This window comes from Microcaecilia unicolor, chromosome 1 (genome assembly GCF_901765095.1).
Source record: "Microcaecilia unicolor chromosome 1, aMicUni1.1, whole genome shotgun sequence".
Lineage (NCBI taxonomy): Eukaryota > Metazoa > Chordata > Amphibia > Gymnophiona > Siphonopidae > Microcaecilia > Microcaecilia unicolor.
The window spans coordinates 282,149,590-282,168,536 of record NC_044031.1 but is presented as its reverse complement, the minus strand read 5'-3'; the positions used below and the strand labels follow the sequence as shown (position 1 = coordinate 282,168,536).

At 51.7% G+C, this 18,947-nt stretch overlaps 1 protein-coding gene across 2 annotated transcripts in view; it reads left to right on the top strand.

Moving 5' to 3' along the window:
• TTC26 (tetratricopeptide repeat domain 26) overlaps nucleotides 1-18,947 on the top strand; it is a 391,044-nt gene that overhangs the window by 104,635 nt on the left and 267,462 nt on the right. Inside the window, exon 1 of one of the 2 annotated variants that reach the window (XM_030207135.1) lies at nucleotides 18,780-18,797. The exons of the other annotated variant lie outside the window; for it this stretch is intronic. Coding sequence (XP_030062995.1) covers nucleotides 18,792-18,797 — 6 coding nt within the window. The 5' untranslated portion in view covers nucleotides 18,780-18,791. Of the gene's footprint in view, nucleotides 1-18,779; nucleotides 18,798-18,947 lie in introns of those variants that run through there. 2 annotated transcript variants of the gene reach the window in all.

The window sequence follows — 18,947 nt, the reverse complement described above, 5'->3', positions numbered from 1 at the left end:
TCTAAACCAGGAGGCACATGTTCTTTTTCAGTGGGAAGAATTGAACATTCCAGTGATCTCAGCATCTCGCATAATGGGTTCACTGAACTCGCAAGTGGATTTCATCAGCAGAGTGTCTCTGGACCTGGGGGAATGGCAACTGCCAAAGATTGCATTTCTCCTCATTTCCACACAGTGGGGCCTTCTAGTTCTGGAGCTCATGGCATCCAGACTCAGTATGCAAGTACACAAATTCTACAGCCGCTTCAAGGAGAAATACTCCCTAGGAATGGATGCACTGGTACACCCTTGGCCGTCGGATGGCCTCATTTACGTGTTTCCTCCATGGCCTCTTGTGGGAAGGATGTTGTATAGGATTGCGCGTTATCCCTGGAAGGTCATTCTCGTAGCTCTGGACTGGCCAAGACATCCTTGGTATGTGGACCTCATCCGTTTTCAAATCTCTCCTCTATTTACTTTTCCTGCACAGACAGGCTTATTGCACCAAGGTCCATTACTGGAGAATCCTTCCCACTTTGGTCTTATGGCCTGGCTCTTGAGAGGGCGTGATTGAGGTCTTGTGGGGTCCTCGCAGGAATGCATGGTGATCCGATCTTTGCCTCCTCTCCCCTCCCCTGAGCTGCAGGGTGCCCTCCCTGCACATACCTCAAGCCACTCTGGTGTCTAGTGGATTCTTTGGGGCAGGAAAGATCCTCACTCATTCCTGCCCGCTGCAGCTGAACCTCTTGTTGTCACTGCTTTTTAAAAATGGCTGCTAAGACTTCTGCGGAAGTCTTGTGAGGCCTCCGCTGGAAGTCTCGACAGCCATTTTAAAGAAGTGGTGCGGCAGTGGGCAGAAAAGGTGGGGGATCTTTTCTGCCCTGAAGAAGCCACTAGACCACCAGAGTGGCTTGAGGTATGTGCCGGGAGGGCACCCAGGGCTGGAGGAGTGGTCTGGAGTCATGTGGGAAGGAGGGAGGGAACTGTAAAAAAGCAAGGTTAGTATCTGTTTCCTCTTCCTTGCACAGCCGTTATCACTGTACACTCAAAGCAAGCAAAGCTATGAGCTGCTGCATCCATGTTGTTCATTATTGTTGATGGCATTTTTATTTAATCTCACTTATATTTTCAAACATGCTGGCTTGTGCATATGGATGTTCACAGAGGCAGTATAATAACGGAATAACTTTTCATATCTAAAGTAGTAATTTGTTATAAATCATAATCAGTGTGTCATTTGAAAGGGCTGGTTAAAGGGACACCCTAGCACTGTTACATTTGTGCAGAGATTTTTTTCTTCCTGGTAAAGGGCCACTAAAACAGACATCATGTTATGAGAATCAGGTGCTCAACATTCAAAGTTTCTGTCTATTAATCTATTTATTTATTTACTTATTTATGACATTTATATCCCACATTTAAACATGAATTAGGTTGAAACCTGGGAGCATTTAAAATCTTTTTTTTTTCCTGTGCCTACATCAAAAGAAAAGACGGCATGTGGGAACTTACTCCTTTTGTTTTGTGGATTGCAGTTGTATATTATAAAAATGCACTTTCCTTACCCGGTTGGGTATAGATGCTAATCTCAACTTTGTTAAATGTTTCAGACATATCTATCTACTTGCTTCCATGATATAACTGAATTCTATTATTCTTTCTCACTGCATTTTCAAACATAAGCTACATTGAACCTGAATTTGCTTAGGAGAATGTGTGGTATAACTGTAAAAAAAAAAAAAAGTCCCTTATTTCTAATAATCTTTTTGCTATTGTTTTCAATAGTGTTTGCTATTGTTTTGTGTGAACCAGTGTGGCGGCAATCTCCGCTTACTGGCTTCAGCCCACATATCTCCTGTTTTATCTGACCTCTTTGTTAAAAGGGTGGAGGGAGTTCGGGTGCAGGGAAGAGAGAAAAAGATTGGTAAAGGGGACGTAGGAGTGGGGAAGGGAAAAGGGGAAATAGCATATGAGAAAGAAGGGGATGGAGAGGAGAGGGGACATGCTGTTCATGGATATGTGTATCTTAATTTGGTATTTAGCAGAGTACGGAAGAAAATAATTTATGTTACTTTTACTGGTATTTTTACTGCTTATAGAATCTGGCTTGGAAGAAGGTCAAGGTGACCACAGCATGGCAAGGGCAGGGCGGGCCAGAGGCTGGGATGAAGGAGATTACTTGAGGTGGGGGATGGGTTAGATTTCTGTCCCCGTGTAACTCTGTAGTCTGCACAGAATGGTGTTTCTCTATTTCTTGCTTCCTTGTCTCAGATTTTGTCCTTCCTTCAGGAGGGATTCCAAAAAAGCTTGGTTCTCAATTCGCTCAAGATTCAGGTGGCAGTGTTGGCATATCATAGAGGCAAGATACAGAATGCCTCATTGGCTGCTCACCCTAGTATAGTGTGATTCCTCAAGGGAGTCACTCATCTGTGTCCCCCTCTCCGCAATATTTGTCTTCATTGGAGACTTCAAGTGGTTCTTAAGGCTCTTCAGTCAGCCCCCTTTGAGCCCCTTCTGTCGCGGCTCTGATGTCACCTGGTGTTGGTGAGCTCTCGAGTTTTCCCGAGCTCCCCTAGGCCCAGGAAGAAGCCAGCACCCCAATCTTCACCCGCGGCGACCGCCGTTCACCGAGGGTTGAGCCCTCAGCTGCGGGCGGCCAGCAGGACTGCTGGAACCCCGGGGTGGTGGCTGGCCTGGCTGGATATGGGTACGGAGTCCTGGTGAGCGTAGCTGAGCCGGGCGGCTAACTGAGCACTGGGCACGGCCCAGTCGGAGGAAGTGGCTAGCAGGACGGCGAGGCTGGTACGAATAACAACCCCGCCCTCACTGGAAATAGCTAGCAGGACGGCTAGCTGCCGACAGGAACAAACACAGTCTTGGAAATAGCTAGCAGGACGGCTAGCTGCCGAGAACAAACACAGTCTTGGAAATAGCTAGCAGGACGGCTAGCTGTTTGAGAAACAAACACAGTCTTGGAAATAGCTAGCAGGAGGCTAGCTGTCTTGAGAAACAAACAGTCTTGGAAATAGCTAGCAGGACGGCTAGCTGTCTTGAGAAACAAACACAGTCTTGGAAATAGCTAGCAGGACGGCTAGCTGTCTTGAGAAACAAACAGTCTTGGAAATAGCTAGCAGGACGGCTAGCTGTCTTGAGAAACAAACACAGTCTTGGAAATAGCTAGCAGGACGGCTAGCTGTCTTGAGAAACAAACACAGTCTTGGAAATAGCTAGCAGGACGGCTAGCTGTCTTGAGAACAAACACAGTCTTGGAAATAACTAGCAAGACGGCTTCAAACAACAAAACGGAAGCACTGGATCCCCCCCGTGTCTCCGTTTAAATCCCCCCTCGTCCTGGCTGGAGAACAGCTGGAACCAATCCTCTCCGCCCCGGCCGGCAGCGGAGGGCCGGATTGGTCCTCCCGTCCGATGGGCGGAGTTCCTGCGCGGATGCGCCAATCCGGTACGAGTGGGCGGAGCCTCCTCGCTGGTCTCGCTGCAGCGAGGAGGACGCCGACGCCGCCATCTTGGCTGGCGGATCTCCTTCTCCGAGGCCGGCGTTAGTTCTTCTGGATCGCCGGCCTCGGGGCAACTTGCGGCTGCGGCGATCCCCGTGGCATTCTTCCCCCGTCGCCCCGCATCCCACGGGCGACCCAGCCTTCCGCTCCGGCCCGCGGACCGCCAGGTAAGGGCCCGGAACGGGACAGTATCCTCCCCGGAAGACCCCTTCCTCCGGGGCCCGGGTTTGGACGGATATCGGGCGTGGAAGGCTTTGACCAAGTCTGGAGCATGCACATTAGCCGGGTTCCCAGGAATTATCTTCGGGGCCAAAAGATTTCCATGATAACAAATAATACAGTCTTCCCCGCCGCCACTTTGAGTCGAGAACTTCTCCTACCTCGTACTCCGGGTCCGGGGCCACCTGGAGATCTTCTTCTTGGGCTGGATGCGGATGCCACCCGGACTCCCGGAACCTCTTCAATAGCGAGATATGGAAGGCGTTATCTCGTAGGGTGCCGGGTAACCGCAATCGATACGTTACTGGCCCAATTCGTTCCTGGATTGCATATGGTCCCGCATATCGAGGTCCCAGTCTTCGAGAAGACCCTCGAAGTCTCAGATGTTTCGTGCTTAACCATACCTTCTGTCCTGGTTGGAGCACGGGGGCGGGCCGCCGATGGCGGTCAGCAAAGAGCTTGTCCTTGGTCGCGGTCCTCTGTAATTGTTCCCTAGCCATCTTCCAGACCTCTTGTAGGTCGGCTACGACTTGGTCCCCCGCCGGGTTCATGGCAGTCGCCGGGAACGGCCCTGGAAGTCGAGGATGTCGCCCATATACCAGGAAGAACGGGGACTGCCCTGAGGATGAGTGGTCACTGTGGTTATAGGCGACCTCGGCCCAGGGAAGTAGAGAAGCCCAGTTATCTTGTCGTTGGTTGACGAAGGCTCGTAAGAACCCTTTCAAGGTTTGGTTAATCCTCTCCACCATGCCGTTGGTTTGAGGATGGTACGCGGATGAAAAGTGGTTCTCTACCCCCAAGGCCGTGCACAAAGTTCTCCAGAAGCGGGAGGTAAATTGGGGTCCTCGGTCACTGATGATCCGAGTGGGTAATCCATGTAGTCGAAAAATGTGGTGAATGAACGCTTGGGCTAGAGAGGCGGCCGACGGAAGGTTCGTGAACGGAACAAAGTGAGCCATTTTAGAGAACCGATCTATCACAACCCAGATCACGGTATGCCCCTGGGAACGAGGTAAATCAGTGATAAAGTCCATGGATATTTCCGACCAGGGACTGGTCGGTACGGGCAGTGGTTGTAGGTCTCCCACGGGGGGTCCTCCTACTGACTTGGTTCGGGCACATACCGGGCACGAGGTAACAAACTGGAGGATATCTCGCCTCATCTGTGGCCATCGATAATGTCTCGTGATGAATCGGAGTGTCTTTTGGTACCCGAAGTGCCCGGCCCATCTAGACGAGTGCCCCCATTGCAGAACCCTTCTCCGATCGGCGGCCGCCACGAATTTCTGGATTTGTGCAACCTCTCCTGTGGCTGCACTGACACAAGCGGGGTCTAACATCGGATGAGTCTCCTTAGTCTCTTCTGGTACCTCAAAAGCCCGGAGAGCGCGTCTGCCGGGGTATTCTGGGAGGCCGCCCGGAACACTAATTGAAAATGAAACCTGGCAAAGAATAATGACCACCGGGCCTGTCGGGGATTCAGCCGCTGGGCCTCTTGGAGGTATAGAAGGTTCTTATGATCAGTGATGACCGTGAACCGGTGTTCCGCTCCTTCCAACAAGTGTCTCCACTCTTGCAGTGCTAGTTTCAGAGCCAAGAGTTCTCTATCCCCTACCGTATAGTTCCGCTCGGCTGGAGAGAATTTACGTGAAAAGAAGGAGCACGGTTGACGCCGGCCTTCGGGTTGATTTGAGAAATGACCGCCCCGGCCCCGAGGGCGGACGCGTCCACCTCTACAATGAAAGGTTTCTCAGGGTCGGGGTCAACAGAATGACGCGGACTCAAAAGCCTCTTTTACCTGACGAAAAGCCGCTTGCGCCTCTGGCGGCCAATCCCTGACCCTCGCATTCTTGTGGGTGAGCGCCGTCAACGGGGGTCAACCTGGAGTACTGGGGAATAAATTGGCGATAGTAATTGGCGAAGCCCAGGAATCGTTGCAAAGCCTTCAGGCCCTTCGGTTGAGGCCACTCTCGAATGGCTTGGAGCTTGTCTGGCTCCATCTGTAATCCCCCTGGAAGCAGGATATGCCCCAAAAAGGGTAAGGATCGCTGATGGAAAGCACACTTACTCAGCTTAGCAAATAGATGGGCTTGACGTAGGCGGTGCAGCACTGCACGCACATGACCCGGATGCTCCCTGGGGTCCTTAGAGTAAACTAGGATGTCATCCAGATATACAATCACCGTGGAATTTAGCAATTCTTCTAGTACACAATTGATAAGACGTTGAAACACCGCAGGGGCATTGCAGAGACCAACGGCATCACCCGATATTCAAAATGTCCCTCGTGGGTGTTGAAAGCCGTTTTCCATTCGTCCCCTGACCGGATTCGTACTAGATTGTAGGCCCCCCGCAGATCTAACTTCGTGAAGATCTGAGCTCCTTGCAGTCTGTCCAAGAGCTCGGGAATGAGCGGCAGCGGGAACCGATCCTTCACGGTGATGGCATTTAATCCCCGATAGTCAATACACGGTCTCAGGGACCCATCCTTCTTGGCAACAAAGAAAACCCTGCCCCGGCTGGGGATGTAGACGGCTGAATGAACCCTTTCCGTAGGTTCTCATGGATATAATCTCGCATTGCCTTGAACTCTGCTCGGGACAGTTTGTACAGTCGGCCCCGTGGGGGTACCGTATCCGTCTTCAGATCAATAGCACAGTCAAAAGACCTATGCGGTAGTACCTCCGCCTCCTTGGGACTAAACACATCAGCAAAGTCTCTATACTCCATAGGCAGGGAGCCCAGTTCACCCGGTCCTTCCCCTGGCGACATATTTAAAGCTGGACAGGTGCCAGCCCGACCCTTACAACAGGTCTCTTGACAGGAATTACCCCACGCTTGAATCTTTCCCCGGTCCAGTCGATAACCGGGTTGTGGCATCGTAGCCACGGCAATCCCAGAACCACAGGGTGGATGGTCCGGGATAACACTAAGAATTCGGCCTCCTCCCGATGGTCCTCTCCCACTTGCAGTCCCAACATAGGAGTAATCTCAGTGACTGGCTGGGGAAGGGTAGTTCCTTGGATGGAGGTTATCCGCAGCATTGTCCTCCGGGGGGCGTGGGCCCCATTTGCTGCAGCAGTTCGAGCCCAATAAAATTGCCCCCTGACCCCGAGTCCACCAGGGCTTGGGTCTGAACCGTGGCCTCCTGCCACTGTAAGGTCACCGGTAGTATGATCAAAGTGTCCTGTAGGGGAGCGGAGTGCCCCAAGAACCCTCCCCTCAGGGTGCCTTGGGGAGCGCATTTCCCGGCCGGATGGAACAAGTCCGGAGGAAATGCCCAGCCTTCCCACAATAGAAGCACAGTCCATTAGACTGTCGTTGCTGTCTTTCGGCAGGAGTCAACCGTTGCCCCCATCACCATCGCTCCTCCTCCCCGGCCCCGGGCTCCGTAGTGTCCCGGTTCCCTGGCGAGAGGACCCCTTTGTTTGTCCGGGGGCCCCTCGTGCCCACTTCTGCCGCTCCGCCCGGGCTCTGGCTCGCTCCTGGAATCGGTGTCCACCCGTATGCAGAGTGAGATGAGGGCATCCAATTGTCCGGGAATATCCCGTCCCGCCAACTCATCCTTGATTCGCTCTTGTAACCCCTCCATAAAAATGGCCATCAAGGACTCCGATTCCAACGCAGCTCCGTGGCTAAGGTACGAAACCGGATGGCATAGTCGGCCACCGTACCTTCTCCCTGATGAATCCGGAGCAGTTCCGATGCCACGGAGGAGGGCCTTCCCGGAAGGTCAAACACCATCCGGAACCGGCGCTGAAATTCGTTATAATCCTCCAAATGGGATCATTTTGTTCGTTCAGGGGAGCCACCCAGTCCTGGGCCTTTCCTCCACAAAGGCCCATGTAGCCCACCTTACTTTGGTCCGAAGCAAAGGCCTCCGGTTGCATCCGGAAGGCCAGGTTGCACTGGTTGAGGAACTCCCTACAACCACCCGGGTTCCCATCGTAGCGTGCTGGTTCAGGGAACCGAGGTCCCACGCGGAACCCTCCCATACGGGGCCGCTGCGGCCCCTTGGACCGCAGCGGCCTGGTTCTGTACCTGAAGCGTGGAAAGTTGAGAACATACATTCTGGAGCGCCCCAGACAGGGCATTAAGCTGTTCCTGTTGCTGCTGGAGAACCTTGGCCAGGTCCCGTAGATCAGGTTGCGTCGGCGAGCTCATGGCTTCCGTTTTCTGTCGCGGCTCTGATGTCACTCTGGTGTTGGTGAGCTCTCGAGTTTTCCCGAGCTCCCCTAGGCCCGGGAAGAAGCCAAGCACCCCAATCTTCACCCGCGGCGACCGCCGTTCACCGAGGGTTGAGCCCTCAGCTGCGGGCGGCCAGCAGGACTGCTGGAACCCCGGGGTGGTGGCTGGCCTGGCTGGATATGGGTACGGAGTCCTGGGTGAGCGTAGCTGAGCCGGGCGGCTAACTGAGCACTGGGCACGGGCCCAGTCGGAGGAAGTGGCTAGCAGGACGGCGAGGCTGGTACGAATAACAACCCCCGCCCTCACTGGAAATAGCTAGCAGGGCGGCTAGCTGCTGACAGGAACAAACACAGTCTTGGAAATAGCTAGCAGGGCGGCTAGCTGTCTTGAGAACAAACACAGTCTTGGAAATAGCTAGCAGGACGGCTAGCTGTTTTGAGAAACAAACACAGTCTTGGAAATAGCTAGCAGGACGGCTAGCTGTCTTGAGAAACAAACACAGTCTTGGAAATAGCTAGCAGGACGGCTAGCTGTCTTGAGAAACAAACACAGCCTTGGAAATGGCTAGCAGGACGGCTTCAAACAACAAACGGAAGCACTGGATCCCCCCCGTGTCTCCGTTTAAATCGCCCGCTCGTCCTGGCTGGAGAACAGCTGGAACCAATCCTCTCCGCCCCGGCCGGCAGCGGAGGGCCGGATTGGTCCTCCCGTCCATGGGCGGAGCTCCTGCGCGGATGCGCCAATCCGGTGCGAGTGGGCGGAGCCTCCTCGCTGGTCTCGCTGCAGCGAGGAGGACGCCGACGCCGGCGCCGCCATCTTGGCCGGCGGATCTCCTTCTCCGAGGCCGGCGTTAGTTCTTCTGGATCGCCGGCCTCGGGGCAACTTGCGGCTGCGGCGATCCCCGTGGCACTCTTCCCCCGTCGCCCCGCATCCCACGGGCGACCCAGCCTTCCGCTCCGGCCCGCGGACCGCCAGGTAAGGGCCCGGAACGGGACACCTTCATTCAGCAACTATCAAAGATCTTACTTTAAAGGCAGTATTTTTGTTGCCATTTCGTCAGCACAGAGAGTTTCAGAACTTCAAGCTCTCTTGCAGCGATCCCTTTCTCTACTTTTCTGACTCAGGAGTTTCCATACGGACAGTGTGTCCTTTTGCAGAAGATTGTCTGGTTGGGTGCCCACCTGGGCAATTATGATCATCACACTGTATGGTTTGGTGTAAGACCTAAAACAGAGTGCAGACACACAAAGCTCTAAGTCCTGGATTGTAAGTGTATTGACTTTGGTAAAATGAGGGAACACCTGTGGAAAGAGCTGATGAGATGGAAGGACATAAGAGCTGTGGAGAATCTGTGTTTGAACTGAAAGGTGCTACTGTATAAAATCAGCAGTAGATTTTTTTTAAAAGAAGGTAAACAAAACAAGAGATAAGGGAAACCGATATTGTTCTCAAAACAAGTGACTGACAAAATAAAGGCAAAAGAGGTGGCATTCATGAAAAACAGAAGAACATAAGAAGAAGAACACAGAAAGATTACTGGATAAAACTGAAATAAGCAAAGAGAGAAATACTGCTTGTAAAAAAACAGGTGGAAGAACAAATGGCTAAAAACCATAAAGAATGGTGACAAGACCTTTTTCAGGTATATTAGCGATTGAAGGAAGGCTAGAAATGGAATTGTAAGGCTAAAATTGCTGTGAACCACTATGTGGAGAGTGATAAGAAAAAAAGCACATGTACTTAACAAATACTTCTGTCTTCACAGAAGAAAATCCCTGTGTAGGATCTTGGTTGGCTAATAAATATACATATCCGAATGCTATTGATATTGCACCGTTCACAGAAGAAAGCATTTATGAACAGCTTGAAAAACTGAAAGTGGACAAAGCTGTGACCCTAGATGGGATCTATCCTAGAATCTTGAGGGAGCTCAGAGAGGTTCTACATAAATACATAAGCATAAGTACATAAGCACTGCCATACCGGGAAAAGACCAAGGGTCCATCAAGCCCAGCATCCTGTCTCCGACAGTGGCCAATCCAGGCTTCCATATCATCATGCTGATCAATCCATAGACTGGTGGGTTGTGTCCATCTACCAGCAGGTGGAGATAGAGAGCAAACTTTTGCCTCCCTATATGTGGTCATGTGCTGCCGGAAACTCCTCAGTATGTTCTCTATCTCAGCAGGTGGTGGTCACACACAGCAGCAGCTCTGGCTAGGCCTCCAAGCCTAATTTTTAGGTTTTGTTGAGTGCCTGGGGTTGAGGGCTCTTCTTGAGCAAGTGCAAACCTGGTGGCGCCAGGTCCCTCCTTTTCTCCCCCCTCCTGCTGGCTCCGTTTAAAAAAAAAAAAAAAAAAAATTTTGAACGTCCTTAAAGGCGTTTATTTCGACGTTTATTTAAACGTTTATTGCAGCTACTCACTGGGACACCAGGTCGTTACAGCTCGGAGCGGACAGCAGGTAATTTTTACCTTTTATAGCGGGCAGGGGGTTCCCCGATTGGTCTCCACGTGGCCTATGGCGTCGGAGGGCGAGGGCGCAAAGAGTCGCTCCCCGGATCGCGTCTGCGCTTCTAGAGGGGATGCGGGGTCTTAAAGTCTGATTCGCCCTTGTTGGGTGACAGTTTCGTGACCGATGAGTGTCCCGGTCCTTCCTCCGGTGTGGCGGTTTTTCCCGCCATAAACGCCCATCCCCCGCGGCTCGCCTCCGCCATATTGGCTGGCCACGCGGCTCGGACGGCTTCTTCTTGGGCCGCCCTTGAGGTGGGAGACATTGATGCCATGAACGCCCTTAATTTGGGCGACGGCACAAGCGGCTAAAGTTAAGCGCCGTTCTTCCCGCGCGGCTCCTTCGCGGAGTGTCGCGCCGGACGCCATCTTGGATGCACAGCATGTCTCTCCCCCGCTCTTGCGAGCGCCGGTTGAGGGTGCGTCTAGGGCTGTAGCCCAGGCTGCGGAAGTGCACAGTATGCGGGGTTTCTCCCCCGAGTTTGTTTTGCTGCTGCATCAGGCCTTCCTTATTCAAAACGCTGCCCCTGCTCCCTCGTCTGGTAAAGAGGTTGAGTCCCCCGGAGGTAAACGCCCTCGGGTTGATTCCCAGGCCTTGGAGGACTTTGTCTCCTCCGATGTAGATGAGGGCAGCGTATCTGAGTTCTCCCAACGGTCCTTTGCGGATTCCTTGGAGGAGACGGATCCCCGCTCGGATGGAGCGGATGACCCCTCTGCAGCGCGGCTCTTTAGCTCAGAGGATTTGCCCAACCTGTTAATGCAGGCCATGGGCATTTTGAAGATTTCCTCTCCGGAGGACGTCTCCCCTCAGCCCCTGTTGGCTCTGCCATTATGCTGGGGACGAAGCGCCCGCATAGAACCTTCCACGTGCATGATGCCATGCACACCTTAATTTCGGCTCAGTGGGATGTCCTGGAAGCGAGCCTTAAAGTGGTTAGGGCTATGTCCCCCTCTATCCTTTGCCTGAAAGTGAACGTGAGGCCTATCTGTGGCCTACCGTGGTTTCTTTAATCACTGCGGTGACTAAGAAAACGGCGTTGCCGGTGGAAGGTGGCACGGCCCTATAGGACGCCCAAGACAGAAGATTGGAGGCGGCCTTAAGGTCGTCCTTTGAGGTGGCTGCTTTAAGTTTGCAGGCCTCAGTTTGCGGTTCCTATGTGGCCAGGGTGTGCCTGACTATGGTGCAGCGGGCTTCCCCCTCGGATCATTCCTTGAGGGCTGATTGGCCGGCCCTGGAATCGGGCTTAGCCTATTTGGCAGACTTGCTGTATGATGTCTTGAGGGCCTCAGCTAAAGGCACGGCCCAGACAATCTCTGCGCGGCGGTGGCTTTGGCTGAAGCATAGGTCTGCGGACCACACCTCTAAATCCCGCCTGGCTAGATTGCCTTTTAAAGGCAAGCTGCTCTTTGGGGTCGAGCTGGACAAAATTGTGACCGATCTCGGCACGTCTAAGGGCAAGAGGTTACCAGAGGTCAGGGCTCGGGCTAGTTCTCGCCCCGGTACCTCCAGAGGACGGTTTCAGGAAGCCCATCGGTACCGCCCGGGCAGGTCGGGCTCCTCTGCCACCTCTTCCTGCAAGAGGAACTTCTCCCCCAAGCAGCATTCCTTTCGCAGAGACCGCCGTCCGGGAGGTGCTCCCTCCGGTCCTCCCCTAGGGTCTCGTACCCAATGACGGGGCCTTGGTCCACGCCCCAGTGCAGATTGGAGGACGGCTGTCCTCGTTTCTGGGCGAGTGGATCACAATAACTTCAGATGCTTGAGTGCGGGAAGTCATCAGAGACGGCTACAAGCTAGAGTTCTGCCGACCCTTAAGAGACGGGTTTGTACTCTCTCCCTGCAAGTCTCCGGTCAAGCTGTGGCAGTGCAGCAGACCTTGGACAATCTGATCCGCCTGGGTGCGGTCGTTCCGGTGCCAGAAAATCAGCTTGGCAAGGGACGTTACTCCATTTACTTTGTGGTACCAAAGAAAGGAGGTTCTGTACGGCCTATCCTCGACCTTAAGGGTCAATCAGGCACTTTCGCATGGAGACCCTCCGCTCTGTTATAGCGGCAGTGAAGGCAGGAGAGTTCCTGGCATCCTTGGTCATCAAGGAAGCGTACTTGCATATTCCCATCTGGCCTCCTCATCAACGCTTTCTGCGTTTTGCAGTACTGGGCCGACACTTCCAGTTCAGAGCCCTCCCGTTCGGTTGGCTACTGCTCCGCGGACCTTCTCCAAAGTAATGGTGGTCATCGCGGCCTTCCTGAGGAAGGAAGGAGTACAAGTCCATCTTTATCTGGACGACTGCTTGATCCGAGCCCCCTCTGATGCAGAGTGCGGCAAAGCTGTGAACCGGGTGGTTGCTCTTTTGAGCTCCCTGGGGTGGATCATCAACTGGGAGGAAAGCCAGCTGCGCTCAACTCAGTCCCTGGAGTATCTGGGAGTTCGATTCGACACCCAAGTGGGCAGAGTGTTCCTGCCAGACAATCGGATTGTCAAGTTTCAGGCTCAGATGGACCAGTTCCTAGTAGCCTCTCCTCTTCGGCTTGGGACTATGTGCAGCTGTTGGGCTCTATGACGGCCACGATGGAAGTAGTGCCCTGGGCCAGGGCTCATATGAGACCACTACAACACTCTCTGCTGCAGCGCTGGACTCCGATGTCGGAGGATTATGCTGTGCGCCTTCCCTTGGACCCAGCAGTGCGCAAGGCGCTGAGCTGGTGGACGCAGACAGACAAGTTGTCTGCAGGAATGCCTCTGGTGACCCCGGAGTGGATTGTCGTCTCGACGGACGCCTCTTTGTCGGGCTGGGGAGCCCGCTGCTTGGGAAGGACAGCGCAGGGGCTCTGGTCTCCTGCAGAGGTAAAGTGGTCTATCAACCTCCTGGAACTCAGAGCCATTCGTTGGCGCTTTTGGAGTTCATCCCGGTACTGGCGTTGAAGCCAGTACAGGTCCTGTCGGACATGCCACGGCTGTGGCCTATGTCAACTGCCAGGGAGGTACCAAGAGCGCCCCTCTAGCCAAGGAGGCCATGAATCTATGCCAGAGGGCGGAAGCGAACCTGGAACAGCTGTCAGCGGCCCACATTGCCGGAGTCATGAATGTCAAGGCGGACTTTCTCAGTCGCCATACCTTGGAGCCCGGAGAGTGGCAGCTATCTGTTCAGGCGTTCTTGGACATCACGAAGCGCTGGGGCCAGCCGAGCCTAGATCTGATGGTGTCATCGGCCAATTGCCAAGTGCCGCGCTTTTTCAGCAGAGGACGGGACCCTCGATCCCGGGGAGTAGATGCTCCTCTCCAACAGTGGCCGACACAAGAGCTTCTCTATGTGTTCCCGCCCTGGCCCATGTTGGGCAGGGTGCTAGACTGGGTGGCAAAGCATCCGGGCCGGATAATCCTGGTGGGTCCGGATTGGCCCAGACGTCCCTGGTATGCGGACTTGATCAGGCTCTCAGTGGACGAACCTCTGCGACTGCCAGTGGAGCAGGGCCTGTTGCATCAGGGTCCCGTGGTGATGGAGGATCCCTCCCCCTTTGGTCTTGCGGCCTGGCTATTGAGCGGCAGAGTCTGAGGAAGAAGGGCTTCTCAGACAAGGTCATCGCCACTCTGCTGAGAGCGAGGAAGCGCTCTACTTCTACTGCTTACGCCAGGGTTTGGCGTACCTTTGCAGCGTGGTGTGAAGCAGGTTCACTTTCTCCATTTACTGCTCCAATTTCTTCAGTGCTGGCGTTCCTGCAAGAAGGTCTGGAGAAAGGCCTGTCGCTCAGTTCCCTGAAAGTCCAGGTAGCGGCCCTGGCTTGCTTCAGGGGCCGCCTGAAGGGTGCTTCCCTGGCTTTGCAGCCAGATGTGGTGCGTTTCCTCAAGGGAGTTAATCACCTGCGCCCTCCTCTGCACTCAGTGGTGCCTGCGTGGAATCTCAACCTGGTGCTAAGCCCCTACAAAGCCGCCTTTTGAACCCTTGTCGAGGGCATCTCTGAAAGACCTGACGTTGAAAGCAGTCTTTTTGGTGGCTATCACTTCAACCAGAAGAGTTTCCGAGCTCCAGGCACTCTCTTGTCGAGAGCTTTTTCTGCAGTTCACTGAGGCAGGAGTGACTATTCGCACAGTGTCTTCCTTCCTACCCAAGATTGTTTCTCGCTTCCATGTGAGTCAGCAGCTCTGTCTCCCTTCCTTTCGTAGGGAGGACTACCCAGAACAGTCTTCTGCTCTCAAATATCTGGGTGTGAGACGGGTCATCATCAGATACTTGGAAGTGACCAATGATTTCCGGAAGTCGGATTATCTGTTAGTCCTGTTTGCAGGTCCTCGTAAGGGTCTGCAGGCTGCTAAGCCTACAGTGGCAAGATGGGTCAAGGAAGCCATTGCAGTGGCTTATGTGGCCGCGGGGAAGGTGCCGCCTATTCAGTTGAAGGCCCACTCCACTAGAGCTCAGGCGGCCTCGATGGCAGAGGCCGGGTCCGTCTCCTTGGAAGAGATTGCAAGGCGGCAACTTGGGCGTCGGCCCATACCTTCTCCAGACATTACCGCTTGACTGTGGCTGCTCGGGCGGAGGCCCGGTTTGGAGCTTCAGTGTTGAGTTCAGGGATTTCAATGTCCCGCCCTGGGTGAGTACTGCTTCGGTACATCCCACCAGTCTATGGATTGATCAGCATGATGATATGGAAGGTAAAATTATGTATCATACCTGATAATTTTCTTTCCTTTAATCATAGCTGATCAATCCATAGCCCCTCCCAGATATCTGTACTGTTTATATTCTGGTTGAATTTTAGGTTCAAGTTTAGTCTTCAGTTACTTCAGGAGGACTTCGTGTTCAAGTTTTTTCACTTGGATTCTTCAAGAGTTGAGACGAGTTTGTGTTACAGTGAGCTGCTGCATTCCTCTCTCCTCCGTTTTACGGGGCTGGATTGAGACTTAAATTCTGCCGGCACTCCCTCCCGCTTCGTGCGGCTGTAGGGCAGCTTTGTACCCCTCCCCCTTCGGCGGTGTTAGGGTCAGTCAGCTCCTCCCGCGGTTGCGGTTGCAGGATAAGCCAGATCCCCCCGCATCGGCGGGTGTGGTGTCCCTCCCCCGCTCCGCGGGGATGAGCTGGACGGATTCCCCTCCCCCACACAGAGCTGGGTTAATTCCCCTCCCCCGTTTCGGCGGTGGTGAGCTGGGCAGAGTGTCCCTTCGTGGGTGTAATTCTCTAAGTGCTGAGTCCTGCGGATGGAGCTTTGATATCGACATACTGAGGAGTTTCCGGCAGCACATGACCACATATAGGAGGCAAAAGTTTGCTCTCTATCTCCACATGCTGGTAGATGGACACAACCCACCAGTCTATGGATTGATCAGCTATGATTAATGGAAAGAAAATTATCAGGTATGATACATAATTTTACCTTCAAGAACCCGGCAAAACCAACAAAAAAAATTTTAATTCTTAATAAAGTTCAGTGGACTTTTCCCTCAGGAATCGGTCCAAACCCCCTTTAAATTCAGTAAGGCCAGCTGCTGTCACTACATTTTCCGGCAATGAGTTCCAGAGTCTAACTACATGCTGAATAAAGAAAACTTTCTCCTATTTGTTTTAAATCTACCATATTCTAGCTTCATCTTGTGTCCCCTGGTTTTGTTGTTGTTTGAAAGTGTAAACAAATGCTTCACATCTGTCCGCTCTATTCCGCTCATTATCTTGTAGACTTCTATAATATCACCCCTCAGCCGCCTTTTCTCCAAGCTGAAGAGCCCTAACCTTCTCAGCCTTTCCTCATAGGGAACTCGTTTCATTCCCTTTATCATTTTCGTCACCCTTCTCTGCACCTTCTCTAATTCCTTTATATCTTTTTTGAGATGCAGCGACCAGAATTGGACACAATATTCTAGGTGCAGTCGCACCATGGAGCGATACAACAGCATTATAATGTCCTCGTGTTTGTTTTCCATCCCTTTCCTAATAATACTCAACATTCTGTGCACTTTCTTAGCCGCCGCAGCACACTGAGCAGAAGTTTTTAACGTGTTATCAATGATGACTCCCAGATCCCTTTCTAGGTCTGTGACTCCTAATGCGGAACCTTGCATGACATAGCTGTAATTCGGGTTCCTTTTACCCACATGCATCACTTTGCACTTGTCAACATTGAACTTCATCTGCCACTTGGACGCCCAATCCCCCAGTCTCGCAAGGTCCTCCTGTAATCTTTCACACTCCTCCTGCGACTTGACGACCCTGAATAATTTTGTGTCAGCTGCGAATTTAAATACCTGTCTAATGGGTCTTAATGCTTTGTTTAATAAATCCTTGGAGACGGGAGAGGTTCTGCGGGATTGAAGAAGAGTGGATGTGGTCCCTCTTCACAAAAATGGAGACGGAGAAGATGTGGGAAACTACAGGCAGGTAAGCCTTACTTCAGAGGTTGGAAAGCTAATGGGGGCGCTCATCAAGGAAAGGATAGTGAATTTCCTGGAATCAATGGGTTACAGGATCTGAGGCAACATGGTTTTGCCAAGGAAAAATCATTCCAAATGTACCTGATTGATTTGTTTGACTGGGTGACCTGAGAATTGGATAGTGGACTCATGCTAGATGTAGTCTGCTTGAATTTCAGTAAGGCCTTTGACACGGTTCCTTAGAAAGCTCATGAATAAAATTGGTGGGCTAAAATTAGGACACAAAGTGGTGAACTGGATTGGAAACTGGTTGGCTGACAAGGTGGCAGCTGGTGGTGGTAAATGGAATTTTACTCAGAGGATATAAAAGTAAGTACTGATCAGTACTGGGGCTGATTCTAGTCAACATATTTGTGAAGACATTGCTGAAGGGTTGCCTTTTTATGTATGACACCAAGATTTGTAACAGAGTAGATACACCAGAGGGAGTGGACAACATGAGAAAGGGATCTACAAAAATTCAAAGAATGGTCTAATGTTTGCCAGGTAAAATTGAATTAAGTGCAAAGTGGTGCACTTGGGGTCTAGAAATCCAAAAGAGTAGTATGCGCAAGGGGGCGAGAGACTGACACACATGGATCAGGAGAGATACTTTGGAACATATATGTTATAACCAAAGTATTGCTAACAATATTTAGTTTGCTATTTAAGACGTCTTCCCCTCCCCCTCCCCCTCCCCCTCGAGTTGCACATATAGGATTAGATTCAATAAATAGTGCTGAAAAAATGGTGTTGAGAAAAATTGGTGCAGGGCACTATTCTATAAACAGTGCTCAAAGTTGCATACCATTTGGAGCCAATTCCCATGCCAAATTTTGGTCGCAAGGATTTACGCCAACTAAAACCTGGTGTAAAACCTGGCACATATGTTAGGTGTGGATCCCCCAAATTCTATAACACTGTGTGCATCTTGTGAGAACACCCAAGACCCTCCCATGGCCACTCCCCCTTTTGGGTTGCACGCCATGAGTTTTGTGCACACAGTGTTATAGAATAGCGTGCAGCGAGATGCATGCACAACTCCCAGTTGAGGCCAGTAATTGTTAATGCTCATTTATTGGTGTTAAGTGGCTTGTTAAGCAGTTAAGATGCGCACACATCTCAGCATTGTGCGCAAAATTTAGTACATATCTTTTAGCACCATATAGAATACAGGGGATATTATCGCAAGAATCCATTATATTTAACTTCCATATGTGGTTGGTATGATGACAAATGGCCAACCAGTGTTTTAAGCATGAATGACTTTAACCTGAACAGAATGGCAGTTGTGGTTCTGGCTGCCTTGTTGGGCAAACTGGATGGACCGTGCAAGTTTTATCTGCCATCATTTACTGTGTTTCAGCTATGGGATTCCGTCCTTCTTATTGGAGAAAACAATTGCTTGCCAGTAATGGCAGCTCTAGAAACCATATGATACTGTATATCAGACACACATACTCTGACCTTCCGGGGGATCAGCTCCTAAATTCAGCACTAAGCCGGGGAACTTGTGAATTATGGCTGTATGAGCAGTCCCTCGAGTGCTCAGAAAAAAACAACAAACATTTACAGTAGTTTGAAGAGCATTTAGGTCAGAGCTTCCCAACTGTGGGTCCGGACCCCAATAGGGTCACAAAACCCATATTTGGGGGTCACAAGCTGGGTGGGCTCTCCATAAATGCATCATTGTTCTACACCTCCAGGGATGTTAGTATTATTTGTTTGCTATCATGGGGTCATGGCCATAAAAAAAGATTGAGAAGCACAGATTTGGGTTTTTTTGAGGTAGAGAGAGATATCTGTGTTGCCATTGTTGTAGGAAACCATCCACTTGTGTGTTTCTGTCTACAGAGAATCCTTTTATGGTAAGCAACTTTACTTTCTGCCTTTGTTTCAGTTCAAACGTCAGCTGGGAGAAGGAGATGACGATTCTGATATGTGGATTGGATACTGTTTCTTTCACTTGGTGACTACAAAAGGTCAATGGAGGTAGTAGAAAATCCTATAGCTCTCGAATAGCGTGGAAATGATTGATTGGTTGTTTATTTGCCAGTTTTAGTTTCACCTTACAGCAATAGCAATTTGTAATGTGTGGTGAGTTTTTGCCCCGCAGTTTCTTCTGCTTCTTTGGGTTCCAGC